The sequence below is a fragment of the Bos mutus genome, chromosome 22, assembly GCF_027580195.1.
Source record: "Bos mutus isolate GX-2022 chromosome 22, NWIPB_WYAK_1.1, whole genome shotgun sequence".
Taxonomy (NCBI): Eukaryota; Metazoa; Chordata; class Mammalia; order Artiodactyla; family Bovidae; genus Bos; species Bos mutus.
In genome coordinates, this window is record NC_091638.1 from 17,048,325 (window position 1) to 17,065,078 (window position 16,754).

Consider the following 16,754-nt stretch of genomic DNA (forward strand, 5'->3'; position numbering starts at 1 on the left):
GACTAGGCAGTTGTAACTTTATTGAGGTTCTTTTTAATTAAAAGGGTTCACAGTAGAGACCAACACCTGCAGGGGGAGCAGCCTCCCAGATGTTTCCTGCTCTAGGACCCACTGATTGAAGGAGAATTTGACTGATTTCCCATCTCCTTCAGTTTTGATGGGAAGGGGTGATGGATGGAAGTGGAGAGAATGACCAAGAAGACGTCAGGATGAAAAACTCAGAAGGACCTCAACTTCAACAAGCCGAAGTTTGTTTCACAGCTGTTGATCACCCAGTTCCACCAACCAGGAATAAATTAATCAGTTCCACCACCAGCTGATGGCAACAGAAGGGGCTCTGCAGAACTCAGGCTTAGTTTGCACTAGTTGCCAACACTGCAGCCGCCAAAATCACCAAAGGAGATTTTACAGCAGCGCCTTTACCCTCTCAGTTCACTGGGTGGGAGGCCCAGGCGTCACCTCACACAGCAGTCCATCAAGCAGGCTTCATTTACGCTTCTTCTCCTGTGTGCTCGTGAACCAAGAGTCTAGGAGCTTCTTGCTGTAGTATAACTGCCAGGCGTGCACTTGGACCGCCAGCACCAACACCAGATACATGACAGAGACGGCAGAAAAACCAAAGAGGAAGCGGTAGGCCTTGCCATGGCGGTAGAGCTGCTGTGCAGCAGGGAACATCTCCATGCTGCCATAAATGAGGGGAGCAATGGAGAAGAGCCCCATGCTGATCATGGAGAGCACCAGGTAGCTGATGTTGTTGCGGGGGAAGGAGAGGAGGCCCAGGAGGGAGGGTACAACGCTTAGCAAATAGGGGTACTCCCACTGATACGGCATGGCCACTTGATCATGAGACAAGAGCCTCAGGTGTCCCACACTCATCTTGGCAACCAGCAGAAGCCATATGACCAGATGCACGTAGATCAGCTTCTTGATTTCATACTTGAGGGTCACACTGTGGGGCAGAGAAGAGGGAGAAGTATCTTTCATTCAGAGTTTTCTGACACCAGCTGTATGTCAAGCAATAGTACTGGACACAGGGATACAGATATAAATAAGGTATAGTTCCTGCCTGGAGGCTGGGAACAAAGCAGAGGAAGAAAAAGTAATTACAAACGAACTGGAAAAACTCTTGTAAATCTATGTTGCAAAATATATGGGATCACAGGAAGGAGTAATCAATTCCGACTGAAATGAGTTGACTGAGAAGGCTATCTAGACAAGGGTGATATCTGAGCTAGGCTCTGAGAGGTAGGTGGAGATAGACATTCTGAGCAGAGGTAATAGCATGCAGGCAAAAAGGCATAAACATTTGTGTTCCAGGAGAGCAAACAGCTCGGTGTGGAAGGACTACACTGTGGCAATCTGCACTGCACGGCCATTAAAAAAAGAGAACCCTGACCGTAGCATATGAGTAGAGCCTATGGAATGAGGTACTGGCAGCAAAGAAACCAACTCAGGCTGTCCATACTTCTTCAGTAAAAGTAAACATTTTTCTTCTAAAGTAAGCAAATTTTCTCTTATTCTTTGAATTTTCTTAGGTCCTAAATATATCCCCTTCACATCTCCAGAGGGCAGAGTTTCTACTCTAGACAGGCATGAAAATGCTAGCTTGGGTTGTGAGGTTCCCTTGAACAAGGGTCTAAGCATAAGAATAAAGTGAGGTTCCAAAGGGCCTGTCAGTCTTTAAAACTCTGGAAAAAAGATGTGGAAAAGATTCTGAGAAACTTCAGTGGATTTAACGAAAACCTCTAAATTAAAAAATATATATATCATATAATAGAAAGTGCAGAAAGGTGTGTGTGTGTGGTGGGAGGGGGATCAGTCACCCATAGACTTCAAGTTCCATGAAGGCAGGGACCAGATTTGTTGTTTGTCAATAAATTTTTACTGAAGGTATAATATGAATACGAAGACCAGGGCTGCTTTCGCTATTATATCCTCAGTGCCTAACACAATGCATGATGGGTAGAAGGTAAATAAATATTTGTTGAACGAACAAACGAACGCAAAACTATCCCTTACATGATGGGGGGGGGGGGCGGGGAGGGGTGTTCCATAAAATTCGTTTGAGGCAAAGTCTCGACGTTAGGGTCCACACCCCAAAACGACCCAAAATTTAACAGCTACCGCGTACTGGGCAGACTTCAGTGCTAGATTTTATGTTACATTCTCACGAGATTATTGGCTCACCAATTCTTCAAGACCAAAAAGGCAGATTAAACTGAGGCTCAATTAGGAGTTAGGTTCCCGAGAGCCGGGCCAACATAACCACGCCCCAGGGCCCGGACTCCCTCAGGGTACAGAGGGATCAAGGGGTGGAACTCACAGGAGTGAAGGGGCTTCCCGGCATTGGGGGCGGGCCCTGGACTGTGCCAGGTGGAGGGGACTTGGGAGGTGCCCGAGGGCGGGCTGAGGAGCAAAACCCTGAGACCAGGCCGGCGTTGTGTTTCTGGCCCTGCGGGCTCCTCTTCTCACTTCATACCTCATCTGGTAGTGCATGGCGACGCGCTCCCGATGCTGAAAGTCGCTGCCGTCAGTGCCGGCCGCTCGCGGGCCTGCCCGAGACGCCATCTTCCCCACCCAGACTCCTGGAGCCCCTCAAGCCGACGAACTGCCGCGACTACCGCTCGGAACTGCCTGCCGACCCTGTTCGTAGAGGTTCAGCTCACCCAACCCAACAGTCTAGTGCTTCTTTGAAGACAACTTCCGGCCTCTCTGTCTCTGGAGGACCAACTCTGTGGTCACGTTCCTGCGCACGCGTACGCGAGCGTTTCCAGTCTCGGCTCAGCCTTGGGCGTCTCTCCCCATCCTTCGGAGTGCTCAAAAAATTAACTCCTAGTGTTTGGGGGTTTTGCCAAGGGCTGAAGCTGATTCTCCAGTCTCTCGAGCATTTTCACTTCCTTAAGCTCGAATTCAAGTTTCAGACGTCTCTGTCTCCACTTCTCAGATGGGGAAACTGACGCGTGGAAGGGATCTATGACTTTCTCAAGCGTATGCATCTTCCACATTGTTTCAAAGTATCTCCCCACAGATTAATCTCTGCAAGAAGAAATGGTAACTTTACAGTAGAGAAACCTGGTAGGCACCCCGTTAACTAAATACTTGCCCACGAGTGAGACAGAGTCCTTATGCCTCCTGATACAACTGAGGACCAGCATCACTTATGTGTTGATAGTGAAAGTCGCTCAGTCGAGTCGACTATACAGTCCATGGAATTCTCCAGGCCAGAATACTGCAGTTGGTAGCCTTTCTCTTCTCCAGAGGATCTTCCCAATCCAGGGATCAAACCCAGGTTTCCCGCATCGCGGGCGGATTCTTTACCAGCTGAGCCACAAGGGAAGCCCAAGAATACTGCAGTGTACCCTATCACTTCGCCAGAGGATCTTCCCAGCTCAGGAATCGAACAGGGGTCTCCTGCATTGCAGGCGGATTCTTTATCAACTGAGCTATCAGGGAAGCTGATAGCTTATTTGATATTTCTGCCCAAAGTAATTGGCCAGAATCTAATCATGAAGAGACGGACAGATAAGTTCAAATTGAGGGACATTCTACAAAGTAACTGGAGTATACTTTTTAAAAATGTCAAGGCCATGAAAGAAATTAGGTAGAGGCAGAAAGCAGAGCAGTGGTCGCTAAGGACTTGGGGGAGGGAGGGAGGCGAAGGAGTGGGGACTTGCTTCATGGGTATAAACATGAGAAAGATGAAAAAAGTTCTGGAGGTGAATGTGGTGATGGTTGCACAACTGTGTAAATAACTTCATGCCACTTAACTATACACTTAAAAATTGTTAATTTTATGTACATTTTACCACAAGAAAAAATACATAAAATAAGAATTTCAAAATTACATTTACTGAAAAAAACTGAAGCATCTTTTCATATGTTGAGTCATTGGCATTTCATTTCCCTGAACTGTGTTCATATTCTTTGTCCATTTTTTTCTACTGCATTGTTGGTCTTGTTGATTTATATAGATAGCAGAGAGAGAGAGAATCTCTAATATTAGTTGCCATGTATTTTTCCTATGTATTGTATGTCTTTTGACTTTACTCATGGTGTTACAAGTTTAAGATGCAGAATAGTTTTTTAATGTGGTTGAATATATAATCTTTTTTCCTTTTTTTGCTTCTCAATTTTGAGTCGTAACTAGAGTCCTCCAAGGTGTTCAAATAATTTTATGCATTTCAGCATTTGAGAACCATGCTCAGAAATCTGCCTCTGCAACTAGAGGTGAGCTCTAAAGAGATAGATATGAACTGAGTCATCAACCCATGTGTTTGGCAAAGGGTAAAACTCAAGAAATACTTTCTGAGTAATAAATTCCAAATGATCCAAAAATCATCCTCTTCTAAGCACCGTGAAGACTCCTCAGGGTCACTCAGCAATTCTTCACCGCCCCCACCCCACCCCTCTGGCTTTAGCTTGTGCTTATCTTTGTCTTTTCTGTGTGTGATTTCCACGATTTTCCAGACTGCCTCTGAGTCATCCATTGGCTTATCATGATACACTAAGCACATGGTGGATGTTCAATAAATATTTGAGGCATGAATATTCTAGGGAGGGGCCCTAACGGTTTCCCCAGAACATCTTCCCTGAAGTATCAGTACTTTTCTTCTGCTCTTAGTCCACTTAAAGTTTAGTGATTTGTGTTCCTGTCCTCTCACCCTGCCCATTCCCTTCTCAAATCCTTTGCACTGATGTTTCCTTTGCTTGAATGCCCCCACCCACCCCAGCACTTCAAAAGACTGGCTTCCAGTCCCAGGAACACAAACTGAATGTTTGTGACCCCTGCTCCACACCCATTTGTATGTTGAAACCTAATCCCCAATGTGATGGTATTTGGAGGTAGGATTTTGGGGAGGTGGGATTGTCCTTTAGTTGCTAAATCGTGTCCAGCTCTTTTGTGACCACATGGACTGTAGTCCACCAGGCTCTCTGGAATCTGGTAGGCAGATTCTTCACCACTAGCCAACAGGAAAGCCTCGGGAGGTGGGATTAGTGTCCTTATGAAAGAGATTCCCTTGCTCCTTCTACCAGGTGAGGACACTGAGAGAAGACAGTGTCTGGGAACCAGGAAGAGGGTCCTCACCAGACACTGAACTACCAACACTTTGATCTTGGACTTGTCAGCCTCCAGAACTACAAGAAGTAAACTTCTGGTGTTTATAAGTCACCAATTTATGGTTTTCTGAATAGCAGCCCAAACAGACCAAGACACTTCAGATCTTCAAAAGAGTGACTTCTCGCCAGTCATCATTTAGCTGAAAGCTCACCTCTGAGGTCTTTCCTGAGCCCATAGGCCAATCTAGCTCTCCAGCCAGTTGCTGTCACATCACTTTGTGTTGTTTTCTTCCGAGAACATCATTCTCTGAAACCATCTTGATTATCTGCATATTTGTTCATGGTCTGAGTGCCTCCTTCTTCCAGGAATATCAGCTCCTTTAAGTATGTGACAAGGTTGTCTTGTTTCCTGCTGTATTCTCAGCCCCAAGGAGGGGTAGTATACAGTAAATGCAGTATATTAGGTATTTACCTACAGTAAATACCTAATAAGTATTTGCTGAGTGAATGAATAATGGTTGTCTGCAAGCTTCTCTAGGGAAGGATTTAGATGTAAGTAATAAGATGATGATGATGATAGCTATTTTTTGAGCCTGAAGGGTGCACTAAGCTTTGTATCAAGTACTTTTCATGATTATTCTTCATGACCACCCAAGGGGTAGGAGCTATTTTTAATCCCTATTGGTCAGATCTAACTGAAGCTTAGATGAGTTATATCACACAGCTAGTGCTGGCTGCTGGTTTTCAAAATGGGGTCCCTAAGTAGCCACAGCTTCAGCATCACATTGGAACCTTGGAACATCACCGTGTAATCAGAAATATACGTTCTTAGGCCCCACCCCAGACATACTGAGTCAGAAACTCTGCAATGAAGCCCAGCAATCTGATTTTTAACAAACCTTCCATGTGATTCTGACTCACTAGTGTGAAAAATCTATCATTAAAAGAAAGACGAAGTTGAACCCCTTTTTAAAACAGCTTTATTGAGAGAGAATTCATATACTATACACACTTAGGTGAGTACAATCCATTGGTTTTTATTATATTTGCAGGGCTGTGTAACCTCCAAATAGACTTGGTGCAATCACCAAAATAGACTGGGATTAGATTAATAAATTAAAACATTTTTTGTGTCCCCTAAGAGAAACCCCATACCCACTAACAGTCCCCATTCCCTCTCCATTCCCCAGCCACAGCTCTAAACAACCACTGATTAATTTTTTGTCCTTATGATTTTGCCTATTCTGGACATTTCATACAAATGAGATGATACAAACATATATTAATATGTGATCTTTTGTGATTGGCTTCTTCCACTTTGCACGTGTTCAATGTTCATCAATGTACTCTAGCAGCATATATCCTTTTGATTGACAAATAATATTCCATTTATGGAAACACATTTTCTATGAACACTTTTTAAGGCAAACATATGGGTTGTTTCTACATTTTGCCTGTTATGAATAACACTATGAACATTCGTGTATAAGTTTTTGTGTGGATATAGATTTTCATTTCTCTTGGAACTTCAAATATAACTCCAAATATTATGTATATGTAGAATTGCTGGGTCACGGATCTTATTCTTAAGCACTACACATTTCAGCTGGTGTTAATTATTATTATTAAATCCTCTGCTATTATTAAATAATTACATTATCAGTAACACCAATATTTGTTTATATCTATTAAGTATCTCTGTTGCAAAGCCCTTCACTTGTATTAATACAAATCCTTACCTTAACCCTTTAAGACAGGATCCCTGTTGAACAGGTGAGAGACTGGGGCTCTGGGAGGTTAAGGCAACTTGTCTGCACTCAAACAGCTAACACAAGTAGAGCAGGGATCACAATTCACATTGGCCTGTTTCCTGTGCCCTCTGTGCCCAATGCCATGTTCTGGGCCATACCCTGCCCCAAAGCTTTCAAAACACGCCTATACCCTTCCTTTCTGGCTTTTTCTGGAAGTGAGGCTGGCCTACAATCCCAAGGGTAAGAGCCGCACACTCAGTCCCATGCTCTCTTCCAGCTGGGGCTGAAGGCCAGGGGAGGGGCTGCCCTCGGAGCTGGAAATAAAGTAGAGGAGGGTTGGGCTGAGCAGGGCAGGACTGGAAGGTTAGGAGGCTGTGAGCTGGAGGTAAGGAGTTTTATATTCTGGGTTTTTTTGTTTGGATTTGGTTTTGGCTCCTAGAGAACAGGTGAGGTGGGGCTTGGCAGTTTTGTGATTGGGGGTGAGGAGTGAGGCTGGAGCAAGCTGAAGGGGAAAGTGCTAAGTCGGGGCAGAGGGCTTTCACAGTCAGGCTGGAGACCCCTACATTGTCAAAAGGAAAGACTAGGGAGGGGCCTGTGCTCCATATATTCCTTGAGCCCCTTGCTCTGCATCAGGCCCGGTCTGCGCTGGGGTGGGAACAGGAGAACATTTCAGGGTGAGGCACCCAGGGAGAGGTTGGAGGGAGCATGGCAGAAGCCCACACTAAGGCCCACCTGGCTGGGGGGAAGGAAGTAGCAGGATGGAGGGGAAATTCTGTGAGCGATCACAGAATGCAGTGAAACTCAGGCTTCAAGGCTGCAAAGGTTTAGCCCTGGGCTGGAGGGAGGCACTGCTGGTGGAGGAACTGACTTCAGGAAGGCCTGGATTGGGCAAGCTCAGGAGAGAAGGGCTGGCAGGTCAGCCCAGGGCTGTCGGCTAGAGCTGTGCTGCCCAGGATGGCTGCCAGCAGCCCACAGCCCTGGTGGTTGTATATATCTAAACCAGTTAACATTCAATAAGATTAAAAATCCAGCTTCTCAGTCATACTAGCCACACTTCAAGTGCTCAACAGCCATGTTAGGGTAGCAGCTCCAGTATTAAGAACGGATATAGAACCCACCATGGTAGAAAGTCCCTTTGGCCAGTGGGAAGCCTCAGGAGGGGTTTGGATTGCTCAAGGACCCACTGGAAAGAGCAGGCTTAGTCTGTGGGGTGCCTGGCCTGGGAGGTCTCTGGGTGACAGGTGAGGGAAGGTCCCCCGCCCTGTGAGGTGGTGTGACTAGCCTCCTGCCAGCGTAAAGTGGACTCTGTCCCCAAGGACAGAAACTAGCTGAGCAGGGCCTCTTCACTTCGACTTGGGATCCCTGATCAGTGTGACTGGAACCAGGGGTCAGAGAAACATGGAGTGAGTGGTGCCGGGGAGGGAGGCATGGCTGCTGAGGGGGGCTGAGCCTGGGTACTGAGGGGGTCTCCAACTTGGTCATGGTGGTCTACTGGGGTTGGACAGGAGAAGGGCTGGGGGAGGTGTGTATGAGCTGCGAGGGGAAACCAGAGTGGAGGCCTGATGGATGGAGGTGGGGTTGCACTGTTTCAAAAAACAAGAGAGGACTTCCCTGGCATCCATTGTTTAAGACTCCCAACTTCCACTGCAGAGTGGGTGGGGTTCGATTTCTAATCAGGGAACTAAGATCCCGCATGCCCAGTGGGGTAGCCAAAATAACATTAAAAAAAAAAAAAAAAGACAAGAGAGAGAGAAGCCGCTCATCCCTTGCAATGGGCTATCTCTGCTTGCTTTCCAGGCCCAACACTATCCAGCTGACAAGGATGGAATACGCCATGAAGTCCCTCAGCCTTCTCTACCCTAAGTCCCTCTCCAGGTGAGGAAAGCCAGCTGGGGAAGAGAAGGGGAGCTAACATGCTCAGTAGGGCAGACGTTCTGCAACCTCGATGGCCATGTAAGTCACCTTGGCATCTTGTTCAAATGCGGATGTTGATTCAGGAGGTCTGGAGTGGGATCCTTCCACAATTCCCCAGGAGATATTAAGGCTGCTGCCTTCTCCCAATCCTCATATCACACCCTAAGTAGAAACAGGGAGACACTGCTTGAGATTTTGATTCTTAATCTCACTTAAAATTCCCAACTTTGAGAAGTGGGGATTATTTTGCCAGATTAATAGGCAGGGAAACTGAGGCACAGGGTGGGCACTCTCTTGGAGCAAATGTGTAGTGAAGCCAAGATTTGAATTTGGGTCTGCCTGACTCCAAAACCTAGGTTCCCTGCAGTCCTTTGGTTCTACATTGTGTATCTCAGTTCAAAACTCTCTTATACTGACCTCAGCTTTGCCATTTCATCTCACATTACAGATGATAAGAAGGAGGCAGAGAGAGGAAAGTGGTAATTAGGCAGAGGTTGGGCCATCTTCTGTCACTGGCTACTTGTCATGATCTAAGACCCGGCAGCATCAATGTCACTTGGGAACTCATTACATATGTAACATCGCAGACCTCACCCAGACCTACTGAATCAGAGCCTGCATTTTAACAAGATCCCCAGGGGACATATGTGTCCACTAAAGTTTAAGATGCACTGATCCAGTAGGCTTTTAAGGAAGACTATGCAAAGCAGACTGGGTGGATGGTAGGGGAAGAGGAGCATCCTGAGCTGAGCCTAGAGAACTGGGGAGTGAGTTACCCTGTGGTGGTGTGAGAGCTGGAAGGCAGCATCATGCTGATGCTCCATATGGCTCCCAGGTACACGGCAGTGAGCACTTCGGTGGTGACCCAGCAGCAGCTGTCGGAGCCCAGTGCAGAGGCCCCCAGGGCCCGGCCCTGCAGAGTAACCACTGCTGACCGGAGTGTGAGGAAGGGCATCATGGTGCACAGTCTTGAGGACCTCCATGTCAAGGTAGGGACGGGCCTGCCTTCACACAGCTCACCATGGGGACCTTGGTTGAGAGCTGGCCCTGACAGCTGCCTCTGGCCTTGGTATCATGAGGTAGGACTGCAGTAGGGATGGAGTTCATAAGAAAAATATGCTCTGAAAAATACCTCTGGCCTATTGTTAGTATCAGATGATAATGTACTGCCACCCTCCTATCACCAGACAGACAAGACTCCAGACGGGCACCACCAGCCTATTGAAGTTGCCATCAGAAAGGAAATCTTGGACTTCCCTGGTGGTCCAGTGGTTAAGACTGTGCTTCCAATGCAGGGGGCCTGGGTTCAATCCCTGGAGGGGGAAAGATCCCACATGCCCCTTGGTGTGGAGAAAAAGAACTTTTTTAAATTGAAAAAAAAACAAAAAACAAAAACCTATTGATCAGTAAGGTTCCAGAGAGGAAACCAAGGACACATAATACTTGTGGGTGGGAGTCACAGTGGCAAGAATGACACCCTTCCCTATTTCCATGCTCCCCCTCCACTTGGTTGGGAGTAACTTGTCCTAGTCATTCCTTCTTTTATTTAAAAAAAAATTATTTACTTATTCACTTTTGGCTGTGCTGGATTGTCGTTGCTGTGCAGGGGTTTCTCTAATTGAGGCAAGCAGGAGTTACTCACTAGCTGTGATGTGCAGGCTTCTCATTGTCATGGCTTCTCTTGTTGCAGAGCATGGGCTCTAGGGTGCTTGGGCTTCAGCAGCTGCGGCACATGGGCTCAGTATTTGCAGTTTCCAGGCTCAAGAGCTGAGGCTTGATAGTTGTGGTGCATGGGCTTAGTTGTTCCACAGCATGTGGGATCTTCCCGGACCAAGGATCAAACTTGTGCCTCCTGCACTGGCAGGCGGATTCTTTACCACTGAGTCACCAGGGAAGCCCCTAATCGTTCCTTCTTATAGAGACACCTTTCCTTCTTAAAGTCATATTAGGATTAGGGCCCACTCTAATGCCTCACTTTAATGTAATTACTTCTGTAAAGACTCTATCTCCAATTATAGTCACATTCTGAGGTACTGGGATTAGGACTTCAATATATGAAATTCACAGGGATACCATTTAGCCCATAATACATACAAATCAAGTGAATATAACTGAAGGTCCAGAAATAAATCCATGTATCTGTGGTCAATTGATTTTTGACAGAATGCCAAGGTTATTCCATGGAGAAAAGGTAGTCTTTTCAACAAATGGTGCCGAGTCAATGGGCTATGCAAATGCCAAAGAACTGAGTTGGATCCCTCCCTCATATTATGTATAAAATTAATTCAAAGTGGATCAAACACCTAAATGCAGAGCTAAAACTATAAAATCCTTAGAAGAAAACATAGGAATCTTAGATATGGCACCAAACCTCAAAGCAACCAAAGGGAAAAAGTTGGACTTAATCAATATTAAGAACTTTTGTGCATCAAAGGGCACTAACAAAAAAATGAAAAGATAATCCACAGAATGGGTGAAAATATTTGCAAATCACATATCTGATTAAGGGTCTAGTATCAAGAATATATATAAAGAACTCTTAAAAGAGGATCTACTTGAAAATGGGCAAAAAATCAGAATAGATGTTTTTCCAAAGAAGATGTACAAATGGCTAATAACACATGAAAAGATGCTCAACATCCTTAGTCATTAGGAAAATGCAAATAAAAAACACTTCATAACATTAGAATGGCTAAAATGAAGACAGACAATACCAAGTGTTGATAGGGATGTGGAGAAGTTGCTAGTGAGAATATTAGATCATGCAACTGCTTTGAAAAACATGTTGGTAGTTCTCTAAGAAGAGTAAACATAGAGTTATTACATGACCCAGAAATTCCAACGCTAGGTATATATCCAGAAAAATTGAGAAGATATGTCACACAAAAATGTGTACATGAAGGTGCAAAGCACCATTATTTATGATACTCAAAAGTAGAAACAACCTCTATGTTCATCAACTGAAGAATGGATTAAAAATGTAGCATATTTATTTAGTGGAATATTATTCAGCCATAAAAAAGTAAATGATCATGCTGAAACACAGATTAACTTTGAAAACTTGCTAAGTGAAAGAAGCCATTTATATGAAATGTCCAGAACAGACAGATCCATAGAGACAGAAAGAAGAGGAGAAGCTGCCAAGGGTGAGGAAATGAGGAGTAACAGTTAATGGGTACTAGGTTTCTCTTTGAATAAAAATGGGATTGAAAATGTTTTGAAATTAGATAGTGGTGACAGCTGCAGAATTTTGTGAATACAGAAAAATCACTGGATTGTGTACTTTTCAAAGAGTGAGTTTTATAACATGTGAATTATATCTCAATTAAAAGTTATATATGTGACTCCCATTATATTTTTATTGGACAGCACTATTCTAGAATATTAGCCATGAAGTCAGATAAGGAATACCATGACATAGGTTCTTTGGATGGTGACCCCACAGCAAGAGCCCTGGGTTTCAGTCCCATCCCATAAAACCCAGCCCACTCATTCTGTCCCTGACAGCTGGTTTGGGTCTTCCCCAAACCAGCTCTGTGGCTACATAGGACGGCAAGAGCATCACTTACCTTATTCTCCAGGTCCGGGATACCCTGATGCTGGCGTACAAGCCTTTCTTCCTGGTGCTGGAGGAAGATGGCACAACTGTAGAGACAGAAGAGTATTTCCAATCCCTGGCAGATGACACTGTATTCATGGTCCTCCACAAGGGGCAGAAATGGCAGCCCCCATCAGAACAGGTGATATCCCACCTGTGTGGGAGAATATTGGGAGCTCAGGAGAAATCCTTGAGGGATGCCAACCACATGCTTGTCTTGATGCAGAGCACTAGGTACCAGCTCGCCCTCTCCCACAAGCCTGCCAAGATCGATGTGGCCCGAGTAACTTTCGACCTATACAAGGTGAACCCACAGGACTTCATTGGCTGCCTGAACGTGAAGGCAACTCTCTATGGCACATACTCCGTCTCCTATGATCTCCACTGCTCCGGGGCCAAGCGCATCATGAAGTGAGTGAACTGGGATTAGCTGGGGCTGGGGTGGGTACACAGCAATGGGAGCGGCCCTAGCTTCTCCCATGCACCCTCAGCCTTCTGGGAGCCTGGGACTGGTGTTGATGCTGACAAACCACGACAGTCAGCATTTGTCTAGGACTTCATGGCTGCAGTCATGTTTTAGTTTATAGCAGTGTATACCAAAGGGATTCATACAATCCTGCTGGTGGAATCTGGATACATTTAGCTTTCCTCATCACCTTCCACTATAACAACTAATTATTTTTCAGCTAAAGTAGTAACTTTTCCTAAGAAATCTTCTAATCAACTTTTAAAAAGTGAACGTGTCAATAATCTTACTGAACCCAATTAAGGAGAGAACCAGCAAGAAGTTACAATCAGTTCAAAATCCTACCCATGTATAGATTCATTAAGAATGCTGAGCTAAATTTATAAATACAAACCTGGATTTAGCCATGGGTGTGGAAGGGATGAACTAACTGTCCTTCCATAGATCAGAATTAATCTGCAGTTTATAGGTAATAGTCATTTATATTTCTAATAAACTTCAAAAAAATCTTCTTACTTTACTTTTGAAAGTCTAATCAAGTATTGAAGGAAGCATGGGACGATGTTATTAAAGTACAGTTATGGTGGTGGTTCCCAAATTCAGTTGCTCCAAAGTGGTGCTCTAGAGAACTCTTACCCCATTAAGCAAATGCAGCCAACTAGTTCAAAACCACAAAGCTGGCCTCTTGCCAGTTAGTTGTGACAGATGCCACTTATCCCCAGTTGCTTCATTTAGTGTTTACTGAGCAGTCTCTAAGTGCCTGACCCTATGCTATGAGCTAGAGACGCAGGGATAAACAAGATGTCAGAGCAAGCTCCCAGAGGGCAAGAATTTTTGTAGCCTCCAGTTTCTTGGCGAATGCTGTATCAGCTGGTAACACAGCAATAATTCAAATAATGGGAGAAGAAATGAAGATACATATGAATTGTCATTCACAGTGGGCTGCTGAGAAATCCTACTCTGGATCTCCAGAGTTCTGCCAGAAGGAATGAGGCTAGAGCATACCAGACCTTCTTGGCTTTCCGAGTTTCTTCTCTGCATTTCCAGTCTCCACATGAGGGACCTGAGGCTGTGGTCTGCCTGCCAGAGACGACACTCAGCGGCGGGCTCAGGCCTGGTTCTGTGGCAAGAAGTTCCATTTTCTTCCTGTCCTGTATCGTCTTCCCTCTTGATCTGGGCTTGTTGCCAACAGACTGCAGGTTGCAAAATCTAGAGCAAGAAGTTTCCGTCTTTAAACTCGGTCCATCTAGGGGAAGTGGGACTCTGACCTAAACACAGTAGGCATATTGGTACCGAAAAACAAGAACGATAGCAAGCTGGAATCTCTGGAACGGTTTAGGGGTGTCAGCAAGTGTTTTTTTCTTTAATGGTGGTAAAATATACATACCATAAAGTTTTCCATTTTAACCACTTTTTTTTAAAGTATAAAATTCAGTGACATTAAGTCAGTTCAGTTCAGTTCAGTCGCTCAGTCGTCTCCGACACTTTGCGACCCCATGAATCGCAGCACGCCAGGCCTCCCTGTCCATCACCAACTCCCGGAGTTCACCCAGACTCACATCCATCGAGTCAGTGATGCCATCCAGCCATCTCATCCTCTGTCGTCCCCTTCTCCTCCTGCCCCCAATCCCTCCCAGCATCAGAGTCTTTTCCAATGAGTCAAGTCTTCGCATGAGGTGGCCAAAGTACTGGAGTTTCAGCTTTAGCATCATTCCTTCCAAAGAAATCCCAGGGCTGATCTCCTTCAGAATGGATTGGTTGGATCTCCGTGCAGTCCAAGGGACTCTCAAGAGTCTTCTCCAACACCACAGTTCAAAAGCATCAATTGTTCGGCGCTCAGCCTTCTTCACAGTCCAACTCTCACATCCATACATGACCACTGGAAAAACCATAGCCTTGACTAGATGGACCTTTGTTGGCAAAGTGATGTCTCTGCTTTCATAATATTGTGCAATGGTCACTTGTACATACATTTCCAGAACTTTTCATCATCCCAAACTATAACTCTGTACCCATTAAATACTAACTCTCTACTTACCCTGCCCAGCCATACTTAGCTCTGTTCTCCTGTCTCTGTTAATTTTCTTATTCTAGGTAACTCATGTAAGTGGGATCATACAATACTTGCCCTTTGGTGTCTGGCTTATTTCACTTAGCATCATGTTTTCAAAGTCCATATTGTAGCATGTGTCAGAATTTCATTCCTATCTATGTCCAGATGGCTAGTTGGAAGCCTCAGATCTCTAATCTGAGAAATAGGTATTCTTCTCAGGTACAGCCTTTAAATTTCTGAAGGATTTTCAGGTGCAGATGTTCATGGTTTGAACTTTCCGTCCCACTCCACCTCAATCATAAGTTCATTTATTGAATGAAGGTTAACAGAAGACAGATTTTAATATCAGCCAGTAAGAATTCATTTTCCTTTTGTTTTCTTCTCCCCGCTAGGACTAGACACCCGTATGACCCTCTTTCAAACAGATTTGGATAAGAATTTGGTTAGTCAAACAATCAACCACCTAGTCTTGACCCCATGTCTCCCCTGTTCTTCTACACATCAGGCCCTGTATTAAATGATTTATATTATTTCAACCTCCTTAGCCCTGTGTGCGATCAAAGTGGTGTGACACAGACGAGGGTGCTGCAGCTCAGAGCTATAGCAGTTTGCCAAGCTTGTCACAGCTAATGAGACTGGATGAGAACTCAAGCCTGTGTGACTGGGGTTCTGCTCTCAGTGCACTACAGCACCAGGCAGGGAGATCTTCACATCCAGCACTCTGAAAACTACCTAGATTGCAAACGTCTTGGTAACACTTCCGTCTAGAACAGAGGTGGTGAATGGGCAGAGTCATGTGACGCAGATCCATCTGGCTGATCCAAAGTTATCAACAGTATTAGAAAGACTAAAGGAGCTTGAATTTTGCAGAATACGCAGACATCTCAGTTAAGGCAGACCCTGTCCCATCTGCTGAGGGAAGGCAACATCTGTTCCATTTGCACCTCACTCTACAGTTTATGAAACGGAGCCTGGGGGAGCAGGCATTTAGAAGAGGCAGGAAGGGGTTTTCTTGGTGTTTTGACCCTAATGCCTTCACATTCCACCCAGGGAAGCTCTCCGCTGGGCCCTCTTCAGCATGCGGGCCACAGGCCACATGCTGCTCGGCACCTCCTGTTACCTGCAGCAGCTCCTGGATGCCACAGAGCGGGGACAGCCCCCCAAGAGCAAAGCCGCATCCCTCATCCCAACCAGTCTGAAGATGCTGCAGTGAAAGCCCAGCCAAGGACCAGACTGGGGAGCCCGTGCTCAGCCGGTAGCACCCACAAGCATGGCAGCTAGAGAGCTTCTTACCTTCCTACATCTCCCTCAGCTCTAGGGGACCATGAATGAGGAAGTGGGGGGAAGGGCCTGAAACCTGGGTTGGGCCAGCCGAAAGAGAACAGAGGGCTCTTGGCCTGGCCTGGCTCCTTCCTGCCCCAAGTAGCTTAGCGGACTAAGACTAGTCACCAGCAGGCAATGGCAGGAAGGCTGCCCCTCAGCAAGCTGTCTTCATGTGCTACACTTTCATTACACTGCCTGACTCCCGGCCTCCCATCCCAAATGCTCCTGAGTGAACCATCAACCCACTGCTGTAAGATATTAGAGAGGTCACAATAAACTATATATGCTGATACTTTTTCTGTGCTTCTGTTCTTTGCAAGGTCAGAGTAGGGTTCTGTCTGGAAAGGTCTAAGGGAAGAGAGAACTCTGTTGTCAAACCATTCTCCATAATGTGGGGTTATACGAAACAAAAACAAAATCGCAGTTAATTCTGAAACTAGTGCTAGACTTAAGTAGACTGTGTAAGCAAGATGGTAAGTGACAGTTTCCAAACAAATTTGCCTACCAGAGGACTTTGATTGGGAACAACCAAAGACCTAGAATTGCCAAAGCAATAAAAGAATAAAGTCTGGAGGCATAACCCTCCCAGAC

At 45.4% G+C, this 16,754-nt stretch overlaps 2 protein-coding genes across 7 annotated transcripts; one reads left to right on the forward strand and one right to left on the reverse strand.

The window, feature by feature from the left end:
- JAGN1 (jagunal homolog 1) lies at positions 1–2,720 on the reverse strand. Its single transcript, XM_005907063.2, has 2 exons — positions 2,480–2,720; positions 1–949 (listed from the first exon to the last, which is right to left on the reverse strand). Exons 1-2 carry the CDS (start codon positions 2,566–2,568, stop codon positions 487–489), a joined length of 552 nt encoding a protein of 183 aa, XP_005907125.1. The 5' UTR covers positions 2,569–2,720; the 3' UTR covers positions 1–486.
- Positions 2,721–6,022: 3,302 nt separating this feature from the next.
- Positions 6,023–16,453, forward strand: CIDEC (cell death inducing DFFA like effector c). Of its 6 annotated transcripts, none has more exons than XM_070359654.1 (6): positions 6,023–6,074; positions 8,607–8,684; positions 9,559–9,712; positions 12,305–12,463; positions 12,548–12,732; positions 13,726–15,883. In XM_070359654.1, exons 2-6 carry the CDS (start codon positions 8,632–8,634, stop codon positions 14,057–14,059), a joined length of 885 nt encoding a protein of 294 aa, XP_070215755.1. In that variant the 5' UTR covers positions 6,023–6,074; positions 8,607–8,631; the 3' UTR covers positions 14,060–15,883. The 6 variants fall into 6 exon arrangements, with proteins under 6 accessions (XP_070215755.1, XP_070215754.1, XP_014337425.1 ...); XM_070359653.1 differs by lacking the exon at positions 6,023–6,074 and adding an exon at positions 7,121–7,194; XM_014481939.2 differs by lacking the exons at positions 6,023–6,074; positions 13,726–15,883 and adding exons at positions 7,127–7,194; positions 15,891–16,453.
- Positions 16,454–16,754: the final 301 nt, after the last annotated feature.

Bases quoted from the DNA above. Each gene is read 5' to 3' on its own strand.
- CIDEC (XM_070359654.1), top strand. From the start codon at position 8,632: ATGGAATACGCCATGAAGTCCCTCAGCCTTCTCTACCCTAAGTCCCTC. The intron at 9,713-12,304 runs GTAGGGACGGGC...CTTATTCTCCAG, and splicing joins TTGAGGACCTCCATGTCAAG to GTCCGGGATACCCTGATGCT. The intron at 12,733-13,725 runs GTGAGTGAACTG...TGTCATTCACAG, and splicing joins GGGGCCAAGCGCATCATGAA to TGGGCTGCTGAGAAATCCTA.
- JAGN1 (XM_005907063.2), bottom strand. From the start codon at position 2,568: ATGGCGTCTCGGGCAGGCCCGCGAGCGGCCGGCACTGACGGCAGCGAC. The intron at 950-2,479 runs GTATGAAGTGAG...TCTGCCCCACAG, and splicing joins GCCATGCACTACCAGATGAG to TGTGACCCTCAAGTATGAAA.